Source organism: Lepidochelys kempii, chromosome 15 (genome assembly GCF_965140265.1).
Source record: "Lepidochelys kempii isolate rLepKem1 chromosome 15, rLepKem1.hap2, whole genome shotgun sequence".
In the NCBI taxonomy this organism is placed as follows: domain Eukaryota; kingdom Metazoa; phylum Chordata; order Testudines; family Cheloniidae; genus Lepidochelys; species Lepidochelys kempii.
In genome coordinates this window covers 1,575,418-1,588,498 of record NC_133270.1, presented here as the reverse complement: position 1 = coordinate 1,588,498, position 13,081 = coordinate 1,575,418, and the positions used below count along the sequence as shown (strand labels likewise).

General features: G+C 57.4%; 1 protein-coding gene across 1 annotated transcript in view; it reads left to right on the top strand.

The window, feature by feature from the left end:
• Positions 1–7,790: 7,790 nt before the first annotated feature.
• Positions 7,791–13,081, top strand: part of CABP7 (calcium binding protein 7) — an 80,866-nt gene continuing 75,575 nt past the window's right edge. The window contains exon 1 of the mRNA XM_073312516.1: positions 7,791–8,464. Coding sequence (XP_073168617.1) covers positions 8,359–8,464 — 106 coding nt within the window. The 5' untranslated portion in view covers positions 7,791–8,358. The remainder of the gene's footprint in view (positions 8,465–13,081) is intronic.

Genomic DNA, 13,081 nt, shown 5'->3' with positions numbered 1-13,081 from the left:
GACGTATGCACAGCTCTGAAAGTCAGCCCTTCACTGACCTCCTTTTCCACCAAGCGTGTGTGTGGGTGCGTGTTTGTTTGTTTCCTACAAATTGTGATAACAGGTAGCAGCAAGACACACACAAGCAGTTTAATCATTTGCTTACTGGAATCCTTGGTACCTCCCCTGAAGCTCCCATTGGCTGGGAACAGGGAACCATTCATGGCCCTGCATGCAATTTCCCCACCCAGATGTGGCCCAACGTTTGCCCACCCTGATCTAGCGGCAGAAGGTGGCGAGCTGAACTGTGGGATAGCTACCTACACTGCTCTCGCTGTAGATGCTAGTGCCCCAAGCATGGGTGCCCTCTGCTGACAGAGGGAGCGTAATGTGAACATGCAATATTGATTTTCTTGTAGCGCTTTTTGATCGTCAACAAAGCTTTTGCCAACAAAACTCTGTAGTGTAGACAAGGACTTGACTGCACAACAGCAAACTATCTTGATGCAAAGGAAGAAAAAGGAAGGGGCAGGACGGTTTAAACTGTATCCTTCAGAAGAATAGTAAGAGACCAATATGGCTCCATCAGGAGCTCTTTAATGACCTGACAACCAAAAAGGAATCTACAAAAGTGGAAACGTGGATGAGTTGTGAAGAAGGAGTACAAAAGAATAGCACAAGCATGTAGGGACAAAATCAGACAGACTAAGGCACAAAATGTGTTACATCTAGCCAGGGACATAAAAGGCAATAATAGGTTCTTTAAATACATTAGGAGCAAGAGAAAGATGAAGGCAAGTGTAAATCTTCAGCTCTTCTAAGGAGAGCTAATAAATGATGACAAGAAGGCTGAGGTGTATAATGCCTATTTTGCTTCAGTCTTCACTAAAAGGGTTAATGGTGACCAGATAATCAACACAAGTATTATTAATAACAAGGGGGAAGGAATGTAAGCCAAAATAGGGAAAGAACCAGTTAAAGAATCTTTAGATAAGATGTATTCAAGTCAGCAGGGCTTGATGAAATTCATTTATGGTACATAAGGAACTAACTGAAGCAATCTCAGAATTGTTAGCAAAAAATCTTTGAGAACTCCCCGGGGACGGGAGAAAGGCTAATATAGCATCTATCTTTAAAAGAGGGCACAATGAGGACCTGGGAAATTATAGACCAGTCAGCCTGACTTTGATACCTGGAAAAATACTGGAACAGATTATGAAACAATCAATTTTAAGCACCTAGAGGATAAAAGGGTTATAAGGAATAGCCAGCATGGCTTTGTCAAGAACAATCATACCAAACCAACCTAATTCCCTTCTTTGACAGGGTTACTGGCCTGGTGGAAAGAGGGAAAGCAGTAGGCATGCTAGATCATGATTTTAGTAATGCTTCTGACACAGTCCCACATAACTTTCTCATAAGTAAAAGAGGGAAATTACTATAAGGAGAGTGCAAAACTGATTGAAAGATCTTAGAGTAGTTATCAATGGTTCACTGTCAAACTGGGGGGGGTGTATCTAGTGGGGTCCCTCAGAGGTCAGTCCTGGGTCCGGTATGATTCAATATCTTCATTAATGACTTGGACAGTGGAGTGGAGAGGAAGCTTATAAAATCTGCAAATGACACCAAGATGGGAGAGGTTGCGAGCACTTTGGAGGACAGGGTTAGAATTCAAAACGGCCTTGACAAATTAGAGTATCGGTCTGAAATCAAAAAGAAAGACAAGTGCAAAGTGCTTCACTTAGGAAGGAAACATTAAATGCATAATTACAAAATGGGGAATAATTGGCTATGCAGTACTACTGCTGAGAAGGATCTGGGGGTTAGAGTGGATCACAAATTGATTGTGAGTCCCCAGTGTGATGCAGTTGTGAAAAAGGCTAATATAATTCTGGGCTGTATTAACAGGAGTGTCGGATGTAAGACATGGGAGGTAACTGTCCTGTTCTATTCGGCACTGGTGAGGCCTCAGCTGCAGTATTGTGTCCAATTCTGTAGTGCCACACTTAAGGAAAGATGTTGATAAATTGGAGAGAGTCCAGAAGAGAGCAACAGCAATGATAAACGGTTTAGAAAACTGCCCTATGAAAAAAGGTTTAAAAACTGAGGATGTTTATTCTTGAGAAAAGAAGACCAAAGGGGGACCTGATAGTCCTTAAAAATTAAAGGGGTTATTATAAAGAGGCCAGGCAGTGACCAATTGTTCTCCATGTCCACTGAAGGAAGGACAAGAAGTAATGGGCTTAATCTGCAGCAAGGAAGATTTAGGTCTGATATTAGGAAAACCTCCATTAGAGTAGTTAAGTACAGGAGCAGGCTTCCAAGGGACGCTGTGGAATCCCCATCCCTGGAAGTTTTTAAGAACAAGCTAGACAAACCCCTGTCACAGCTGGTCTAGGTTTATTTGGTCCTGCCTCCCCGCAGTTGTCTGAAATAGATGATCTCTCAAGGTCCCTTCCAGCCCTACACATCTATGGTTTTATACTTCCACGAAGCAGTGTGCATCCACACCAAAGTGAGATGCCAGTGCCACGAGCTTCCTCACAGCAGTGTCCTGCCAAAACTCCCCCCACGTCTCCATAGCAGAGTATCTGATAGGTCGCCTCTCCTGTTAAGCAAGCAGCGCTGTGATTCATCAGTGACAAAGTGAGAAATAAGTTGCAAAATGTAATCAGTGCTTTGGAGGGAGAAAGGAATAATTGAAAAGCATTTCTGTGCTGGGATGGCTTTAATCAGTAGCTCCTTTTTGCTGCTGTGGGCTATTTTTCCGCTGAAGATTACTGATTTTTACACAGATGCAGATTGGATACGCAGGGCTCAGATGATGCACCCCAAACTCAGGGGGACGAGAGGAGGGAGAACCATCCTGCAAATGGATGTCTTTATTCTGGGGTCTTTTTGATATTCATAATGAAGGATTGGACAGAATTCTTCTCTCCCTTCCACCATGGCCAATAGCTCCAGCAAAAGCCAGAGAATGGCACTGGTGTCACTTCACAGTGAGAGCAGAACCAGGCCTCTTGTTAGCACCCAGCCCCACGCCCAGCACGGATTATCCTGAAGGCAATGCACCGGGCCTTCCTGGGTGCTAGTTACAGGGGTGTGGAGTGGAGTTGGGATTTAGGACACAGCAGTTGAGGAATGACTTGGAGTAGTTAGCCTGGAAGGAGGAGTTAAGAACTGATCCTGCCAACTACTTAGCACCTTCAGTTCCCAGTGAAGTTAGCAGGAGATGAGGGTGCTCAGCTCCACACAGGGTCAGGCCTTTCCAAGGGACTTGACTAAATTATCCCAGACTAAGACCCTGACTAAGGGGTTGTCACTGAAGTCAATGGCAAAGCAGCCATTGAGTGCAGCTGGACTGGGTCAGACTGTGTGAAGGGCACAGTTTAAACAGACCTCCCCTTTTCCTTTTGCGCCCTGTGCTGTGATACAAGATGGGGGGTGGGGTCACTCAATGAAATCAAAGGGCAGGATACTTAAACCAATACAAAAAGATTCTCCTTCATATGGGGTGGAATTGACCTGCAGAACTCTCTGCTGCAGGAGGGCTAGATACCATGGCTGGATCTACAAAGGACCGAAAAATCCCACTGCCCCCCTGTCCAGCCAAGGGCCATTAAACCTCTTGACCAGAAATGCAATGGAAGCTTGTTTGTCCGAGATGGACCGTTGCCAGAACCAGGACAACGGACATAGCTGGGCTTATGGTCTTGCCTAGTAGGGCAGAAGGTGAGGTTAGCGGATGAGGTGGCTGGACGGTCTGATCCAGTACAGCTGGAGCTGGGATACCCTGTTGGATGGAGGAGTGGGCTGACCCGGCATGGAAGGAAGGCATATCACCACTGATCAGATCTATTTCAGCAGGAGGGGAGAGACCAGAAGGACCAAGCAGACCAGTGGCTTGATCTGGTGTTGCAAATTCAGAGTACAAACCCTTCAGTCATAAACCACATATGCCTAGTGGTTGGAGCTGGAACCACATATGCTGGAGTGGTTGGAGTAAGGCCTCTTGGTCAGAGCCAGAGTCAGAAGCCAAGGACAGGGTTGGAATGAAGCTGGAGCAGGCTGAGTCTTGGGGAGTCTGTTGCCACCATCAGGCCGGAGTGAGCTCCAAACCCTGGAGTGACAGACTGAGTGGCTGGTCCACCTGTGAGGCTTATATACCTGGTGTGGGAATCGCACAACCAGTTCCTGGCTTGTGGATTGGCTGACGCCTAGCACTGGAGTCACTCATCACCTTACACCTTCTGTTGCAGAACTATGGATGAACCCAAACTGTCCTGCACTAGGGAGAGCTCCAGTAGGTGATGCTGCATGGGCCCTGCACCCGTCAGGTTGCCTGGGAGAGGAGCCAGGAGTGGTCTGTTTGCTGCATTGACCCCTACAGTCCCCATACATCAGGCTATGTTTTCACTCACTGCCTGCCGAAGCTGCACACTCTCGTCAGTGACGGTGGGCGCAGGGTGGCTTGCTGGAAAACATTCCGCATTAAGAAGGCCTGGGAGGCTGCTGTTGATCGTTCAATTCTACTGCCCAGAGCCCGAGAATGCATCCCGCTACCTGCTGCCAGGGGGTAAGGCCAATTCCCTTGGATGAGTTCTACCCCATTGGCAGTTTGATGTGTGATCCGCGGCCACCAGCAGTGGCTGGTGTTACCCATTGTGGGTGTCCTTGGCTCATTATAGTTACGCTGTAACACGGCCCCTGGCCACTAAAGCCATAGCAGCTGCTAGCAACAAAGGAGGAGCTTGTGGCTAAAGCTGAAATGTGGGAGTCAGGAGGCTTAGGCTCAACCCTGTGACCTTGGGCAAGCTGTGTCTGCTCCCTGTGCCTTGATTTCCTCTTACACACAGTGGGGGCACTGATACTGATCCAACCATGCAGGCAGGGAGGGGCCGTGTGAGGTTTGGGGAATGTTTGTAAAGTGCTTTGAGCACCTCAGCCAGAAAGTGGTTAGAAAAGGACAACAGGATCATGGTGAAAGCCATGCCCATAAATACAGAGCGTAAGCCAACACATCCCCTGTGAGAAACCATTTAACAGCCAACGTGCCGGGGAAAGGTGGCCACCAGTTTAAATTCCTCTGCGGCTCTGCGCAAGCAGTGGCCATGAGCCAGGGATTGGTTAGGAGTGTGCCATGGCACTTCACAGGCAGATATGGGGTTGAAGTCTCCACCTGGAGAAGCCCACAATCTGAACAGGCCAAACTTGAATCCCAGCCCACACACATAGTGCCCCGCCCATGTGCTGCTCTTCTCACTGCTTGGATGAGATGGGAACACAGGTTCCATGACTTAGACTCACAGACTTTAAGGCCAGAAGGGTCATCATGACCATCTGGTCTGAGCTCCTGCACACTGCAGGCCACTGAACCCCACCCACCCACTCCTGTAACAGACCATAACCTTTGGCTGAGTTACTGAAGTCCTCAAATCCTGATTTAAAGACTCCATATTACAGAGAATCACTCCTTACTAGTTGAAACCTGCAAGTGACCCATGCCCCATGCTGCAGAGAGGGGACATTATTCAATCCCTGTTCTCTCTGTTGGGACAGCCCACAAGGGAAGGGGCCATTTGTGGTGGTAGCTATTACAATATGGACGCACCTGGGGCTGGACTGAGATCCAGCAAACTCGTTTCACACCACCGCCCAGTTCCTATCAGGTGGTAACGACGTGCAATTACTGTTTCAGTGCATCTCCTCTGCAACGTCGCACCTGTCCTCTGCTCCCTACACCCGCTTCCCATTGAATATTGAACTGAGTTCATGGTCTCAGTCCTGATCTTCAAGGTGCTCCATAGCCTGGGAACAGGGCACATAAAAGTCCTAAAGCTCCAAGATGGACTGTAGAATGAACTCCCCAGGAACTAAGAGCCACCCCAAACCTACCTCACCACCTTCCACTCCAAGGGCAGGACACGTTTCATTGACCATGTCGTCCTGCACATGCTTGTCCCCCGGTGGAAGGACAGATGTTACTCACGTAGCTTAACGCCGGACTGGGAGATGCTCTGATACTACCATGATGAGCGCAGCATAAGCTCCTGTTAGAACAGAACAGAACTGCACAGGCTCTGTCTCCCATTGCCGGGCCCCTGGAGCCATCCAGTCCCTGGCAAGCCCATGAGACTGATCTGACTGAAATATCTTCATGCACATTCCACAATGCCCCATTTCTCACCACTTCCTCCAAGCAGTTGGGACCTACCTATGTTCACAGAATCATAGAATATCAGAGTTGGAAGGGACCTCAGGAGGTCATCTAGTCCAACCCCCTGCTCAAAGCAGGACCAATCCCCAATTAAATCATCCCAGCCAGGGCCTTGTCAAGCCTAACCTTAAAAACTTCAAAGGAAGGAGATTCCACCACCTCCCTAGGTAACCCATTCCAATGCTTCACCACCCTCCTAGTGAAAAAGTGTTTCCTCATATCCAACCTAAACCTCCCCCACTGCAACTTGAGACCATTACTCCTCGTTCTGTCATCAGCTACCACTGAGAACAGTCTAGATCCATCCTCCTTGGAACCCCCTTTCAGGTAGTTGAAAGCAGCTATCAAATCCCCCCTCATTCTTCTCTTCTGCACACTAAACAGAATCTTATCTGTTTAGTCTGCAGAAGAGAAGAATGAGGGGAGATTTGATAGCTGTTCCCTCAGTTCCCTCAGCCTCTCCCCATAAGTCATGTGTTCCAGTCCCCTAATCATTTTTGTTGCCCTCCGCTGGACTCGTTCCAATTTTTCCACATCCTTCTTGTAGTGTGGGGCCCAAAACTGGACACAGTACTCCAGATGAGGCCTCACCAATGTCAAATGGAGGGGAACGATCACGTCCCTCGATCTGCTGTCAATGCCCCTACATATACATCCCAAAATGCCATTGGCCTTCTTGGCAACAAGGGCACACTGTTGACTCAGATCCAGCTTCTCGTCCACTGTAACCCCCAGGTCCTTTTCTGCAGAACTGCTGCCGAGCCATTTGGTCCCTAGTCTGTTGGAGACAGGAGACTGGGCTAGATGGTCTGATCCCGTCTTAGGTTCTTAAACCTCCTCATTGTACAGCTTGTTCACATTCACAGTGCGATGGGGGTCCTAGCACCCATCTCCTACATACTTTACATGTGTGTGACCTAGTTGGCTGGTGAGAACCTGCGGGAAACATTGCCAGTAGGATGAGACTGAGATGGGCACTCGGCCCTGCTTGGCACAGGAGGACCTGCTGGAATGTATTGGCCTTCCCCATACATCCCTGCACAATGCGCAGCGGGCCGCCCAGCTGGGCACTCCTGACCCACAGGCCTCTCCCACAAAGCTGGCAGGCGCTCTCCAGCAGTGCCCGGGGCAGAGTGCTGAGCCTCCTTTGCTGCCTCCCTGGCTCCCGGCAACTAATGGCAGGATCCAGGGGCCCTCTCACAGGCCATGCCGCCCTGCGGCACTGCACAAGAAACCCCCTTTCTGCTCCAGCTGCAGAGATGGGCAAAGGGATGAAGACAGAGGCAGGCAGCCTGGTTTCTGCCCCCGGACAAGGGGGCACCTAGGCCTTGTGGGAACTGCGCTGAGCACGGAGTCTAGGAAGCCAAGGCCAGGGAGCACTAGCCAGTGATGGGAGCAGGCTGGGGCAGCTCCTCTCCAGGGGTGGGGTCAGCCTGAGCCCGGTGCGAGAGAGGCCGATGTCCCTGGCCCTCCTCCCGCTCCCTGCAGGCGGTTTCAGCGCTTGGTTCCGCGGTGGCCGCTCAGATGTTCACTTGCCTGGCGGTGGGGGGAGCATGTGCCGCCGTGAGCCAGCCAGAGGCAGGCAGCGCACAGAGCGGAGCGGGAGGTTGCCAGAGCTAGTCTGGTGCAGAACTCCGGCTGGGGAACTTAGCGCACCGGGGTGGGGGCAGCCCATGCTGCCCCCGCGGCACCTGGCCCGAAGCCATGCCAGGCCCCCAGAGGCCTCTGGGCAGTGGCTAGGTGGGGTCCCTGCTTCTGAGACTCCCCGGGTGAAACACTAGGGAGGATGCCCAGCCGTGTCCTGCCGCCTGCCTGAGCCGCGCGGAGCAGCCGAGGCCGGGGCTGCCGGGATGGGGAGCTGGGTTTGACTGGACCGAGCCGCCGGCGGGACCCTTTTGCCCCTGGGGTTTTGCTGGGGGACCCGAGACGTGCGTGTGGAGGGGCGCAGGGAGGCCAGCGAGGCTGTCACCTCCCCCGCCGCCAACCCGAGCCGCCCGCCCGCCTGCCCCAGCCTGTGCCGGAGCGGGGCCGCTCTCGCTCCCCGGGGGCAGGAGGACTCGCGGGGCAGGGGGGAGCCCTCTCTCCGGCCCCGCGCTCCGGCCCCGCCAGGGCGCCTCGGATGAGAGCGGGGGCTCCAGCGGGGGCTCCGGGCCGCTCCCACCATGCCGTTCCACCCGGTGACCGCGGCGCTCATGTACCGGGGCATCTACACCGTCCCCAACATCCTGGAGCAGCACCCCGTCGAGATCCCCGAGGACGAGCTGGAGGGTGAGTGACCGCCGGGCGGCGGGGCTGCCTGGTAGGGGGGCTGCAGAGGGCTCGCGGGGCGGCTGCATCTCGGGGCTCCCTCCCTTTGCGGGGTCACTTCGCCCGGCAGCCCCTCGGGGGGGGGGCACCTGTTTCCTGGGAGCGGGTCGCGGCCGGAGTTTGGCAGCGGTCAGTGGCGGGGGCAGGGACGTGCCCGCTGCGGTCGCCAGAGCCAGCCTTGCGGAGCGCGGCCGGGGCTCCGGGGCATTGATGGCTACCGGGGGGCGGGATTCCACTCGGGGCCGGCGTGGATGGGCCGTGGGGCGAGCCAAGCGAGCTGCCCAGCAGGCGGGGGAGGGAGGGACGTGCCGGGGGGTGGGGGGGGCAGACAAGCGTGCCAAGAGGGCTGGAGAGCGGTGGGGAGCAGGGCAGGCTGGGGCGGGGGGAACAGCTCCGGTGCGGAGGAAAGGGGAGCAAGGGGCGGGGGCCAAGCGCTAGAGCAGAGGGGACCTCCCAGCCCGGGTGCGGGGGACTTTCCTGTCAGGGCAGGGCCCTGCTCGGGGCCGGGGAATCACCCCCCGCCCCAGGGCTGCTCTGCGGCTCCGACTTGAACCTTCCCCAGCCGCCGTCCCTGTGCCGGTGCGGCAGCGGGATGAGCCGCGGCGGGCAGGGAAGCCCTGCAGCCCCGGGCGCCGGCAGCCAGCCACCGAATTGGCATTCCGCTCGCGTCGGCCCCGGGCGATCCGTGCAGGGCTCACGCCTGCCAAGCAGCCCCGCCAGGCTCGCAGGCGCCCGGCAGCCGGACAGTGCGGGGAGCGGGGCCAGCGCCGTCAAGGCAGGGGCGCAAACCGGGAAGGGCGGGGGAGCCGGGCCCTCGGTGCGGGGGTGCGGCATGCAACAAGCGATTGATCCGCGGCCACGAGGGCACCGTGACGGGGCCCGGCCGAGCCTCGCCTTCCCCGCCTGGCGTGGGTCACCCTCACAGGGCCCGGCCGACCCTCATCGTACCCGCCTGGCGTGGGTCACCCTCACGGGGCCCGGCCGACCCTCGTCGTACCCGCCTGGCGTGGGTCACCCTCACGGGGCCCGGCCGAGCCTCCTCGTCCCCGCCTGGCGTGGGTCACCCTCACGGGGCCTGGCCGAGCCTCCTCGTCCCCGCCTGGCGTGGGTCACACTCACGGGGCCCGGCCGAGCCTCCTCGTCCCAGCGCGGCGTGGGTCACCCTCACAGGGCCCGGCCGAGCCTCGCCATCCCCGCCTGGCGTGGGTCACACTCACGGGGCCCAGCCGAGCCTCCTCGTCCCAGCGCGGCGTGGGTCACCCTCACGGGGCCCGGCCGAACCTCCTCGTCCCAGCGCGGCGTGGGTCACCCTCACGGGGCCCGGCCGAGCCTCGCCGTCCCAGCGCGGCGTGGGTCACCCTCACGGGGCCTGGCCGACCCTCGCCATCCCAGCGTGGCATGGGTCACCCTCACGGGGCCCGGCCGACCCTCGTCGTCCCAGTGCGGCATGGGTCACCCTCACGGGGCCCGGCCGAGCCTTGCCGTCCCAGCGCGGAGTGGGTCACACTCACGGGGCCCGGCTGAGCCTCGCCATCCCAGCGCGGAGTGGGTCACACTCACGGGGCCCGGCCGAGCCTCGCCGTCCCAGCGCGGAGTGGGTCACCCTCACGGGGCCCGGCCGAGCCTCGCCGTCCCAGCACGGAATGGGTCACACTCACGGGGCCCGGCCGAGCCTCGCCGTCCCAGCGCGGAGTGGGTCACCCTCACGGGGCCTGGCCGAGCCTCGCCGTCCCAGCGCGGAGTGGGTCACCCTCACGGGGCCCGGCCGAGCCTCGCCGTCCCAGCGCGGAGTGGGTCACACTCACGGGGCCCGGCCGAGCCTCGCCGTCCCAGCGTGGAGTGGGTCACCCTCACGGGGCCCGGCCGAGCCTCGCCGTCCCAGCGAGGCGTGGGTCACACTCACGGGGCCCGGCTGAGCCTCGCCGTCCCAGCGCGGAGTGGGTCACACTCACGGGGCCCGGCCGAGCCTCGCCGTCCCAGCGCGGAGTGGGTCACCCTCACGGGGCCCGGCCGAGCCTCGCCGTCCCAGCGCGGAGTGGGTCACACTCACGGGGCCCGGCTGAGCCTCGCCGTCCCAGCGCGGCGTGGGTCACACTCACGGGGCCCGGCCGAGCCTCGCCGTCCCAGCGCGGCGTGGGTCACACTCACGGGGCATTAGCCATTGTTGCAGGCCTAGCACAGCGTATCACAATCGCACAGCATGGGAGGCTGGCGCGGCCTTAGCACGTTATGTCACAATCTTATGACATGGGTGATCGTTACTTTTAAACAAAAGGGAACCCCACTGCGCCAGAAGCAACTTTCACTTTCCTATCCCCGCGAGCAGGGGGCTTGTTCCGTGGAGCAGGGCCACGGCGGGGTCACGAGCAGCTAGGACTTTTACATCCCCACGTATTTCGACCAGAATAAGACGTGAGTGTTGCTTGTGTTGCTTTTCTAGAACAGCACAAGCCAGGGAGCTGCCTGTGTGTACCGTTGTGTCACACGAGCACACTGACCAGCTGTTGTGGTGATCGCAAGCGGGGCGGCGGGGCTGTTCCTTCTCCGTCGTGTGGCGCGGCCAGCCCCGGGGGTCTCCTGGGGCAGGATACGATGTGAGCGGGTTTGCTTTTCTTTAACTGGTCGCACTAGGCCGGGGCTGCGCGGCCTGGGCGGCTCTCGCGGTCCCCTCGCAATGCGGATTGGCTGCCACTCCCGGTCGCAGCGGGTCGGGCTCTGAAGGGAACGACTCCTGCTGGCCTGTCCTGAGAACAGCGGAGTCGCAGGGGCCGCTTCCGTCGCTCTCCCCCGTTAACCCCAGCGGGGAATCTCTTCTTCCGCTTTCCAGAGCGGACACAGGAGGGAGCCAGCCGCGAGCCTAGGGGCCCCGTACAGCTTTCTCCCTCCCTCACCCCCACCGGCATCCCCTTCACTGCCTCTGCCAGGGGGTGGTCTGCAGGCAATCTGGCAGCAGGAGGCAAACCACCCTCCCCTCTGCCTCTCCTCCCTGCTGCTTGAACCCAGCCTGCCCAGAAAGGCCTGGCAGCACGAGGTGCTTAGTCCCTGCTGTGCCCACACAGCTGGCATTGCAACGTCCCCTTGGGCTGTCCTCCGTGCAGTGAGTTGCGGGGAATCTCAGTCCGACGCCTGGTGAACAGGCATGTCCCCAGCTCCTTGCAGCCAGACTGAGCAGAGAGGCCAAGGACCGACAGGATCGCAGAGACTGAGGTGCCCGAGAAGTGGGCAGGGTAGGCTTGAGGCACAGGTGTGAGGCTGGGGGCAGAGAAGTTGGCCCTGCCATTGTCTCTGTCCTGTGGCTGGAGAGAGGCCCCCCACCCCAGCCCCAAAGCACCTCCCCGGCGCTAAATCCCAGGGCTGGTCCTTGACATAAGGCGTCTCGCCACTGCCTTCCCCAGAAAACCTGGTCTCAGGACAGATTTGGACGGGAAGCTTTCTGCGGCCCAGAGAGAGGAAGAGAGCAGGCAGAATGGACAGCCAGTGCTTTTCAAGTGCAGAAAAGACCTTTCAACACAAATCCGCTGCGCGAAACCCTTGGGCAGGTTTTGGTTTCATCCCCATGTGGAACGGGCACAAGTCTCGAAACCAGCAACGTTGGCACAGAACGGGATTGCCGTGCCCTGGCCAGGTCCGCAGGCTGCACAGAGGGTGGCCACATTGGCTGCCAAGTGGCTGCCGCACCCCAGCTAGCTCCCTAAAAAGCAGCAGTTTAGCCAGCATGGCACAGGCCGCTGCCCCATACAATCCCGCCTGCGAGCCTAGGTACATATTTGGGCACCTCACCCATGCTACCTCCTGAGCCACCATGGCTACCCTGCTCACTCGGGCAGGCCTGCCCGTGCCGGCCTGATTGCAGCATAGGCAGACCCGAAAGGAGAAAACATCGCAGCCGAGAGCAAGATTCCTCCGGGCTCTTTGATGTCACTCAGGAAGCAATGGGGCAGGTGACACCAACGACGCTCGCTCCCTGCTCTGTCCCTGCCAGGCTGCTGGCATGTTTGGCATAGGAGGGTTCCTGAGCATCTGGATCACCATAGGCACGCCAGGGCCTGGAGTGCCAGGAAATTCAAAGCCCCTCTCCCTTTTCCTCATGAATATGGTCCTCCCCTCCACCTTCTCAAGTCTCCCCCTGCTCTTTTGTGGATATGCTACAACTTGCCCATTCCCTCCCTGAATCATGGGTACTGAGGAACATAGGAACTGCATGGCACAGATCATTGGACCCTCTAGAGCAGTGTCCCCTCTCTCGGCTGTACTGGACCAGACCCATGGTCCATGCAGTCCAACCAGCTGATGGCTCCGTCCCTTTGGTGTGAAGTCTCCAGGGTTGTTCGCTGCCCGACGCGAAGCCCCAGAGCCCATCTCGCTGGATGACGTGGGGCTGCCGTGCGCTCTTCACTGCGCTCCCGGCCGGCCCCACCTGCTGCACAGCGGTAGATGGGGAATGATGCTCGATTAGTTTGGGGCTCGTGATCTTTGCAGGAAGTCGGGGGCTTCCCTGGTTCTTGGGAGGCCTGGGTCTTTCGGTGTCACTGTAACCTGGTGATTCGGGTTTTGTAGAAACCGTGTTTCACTCTGAAG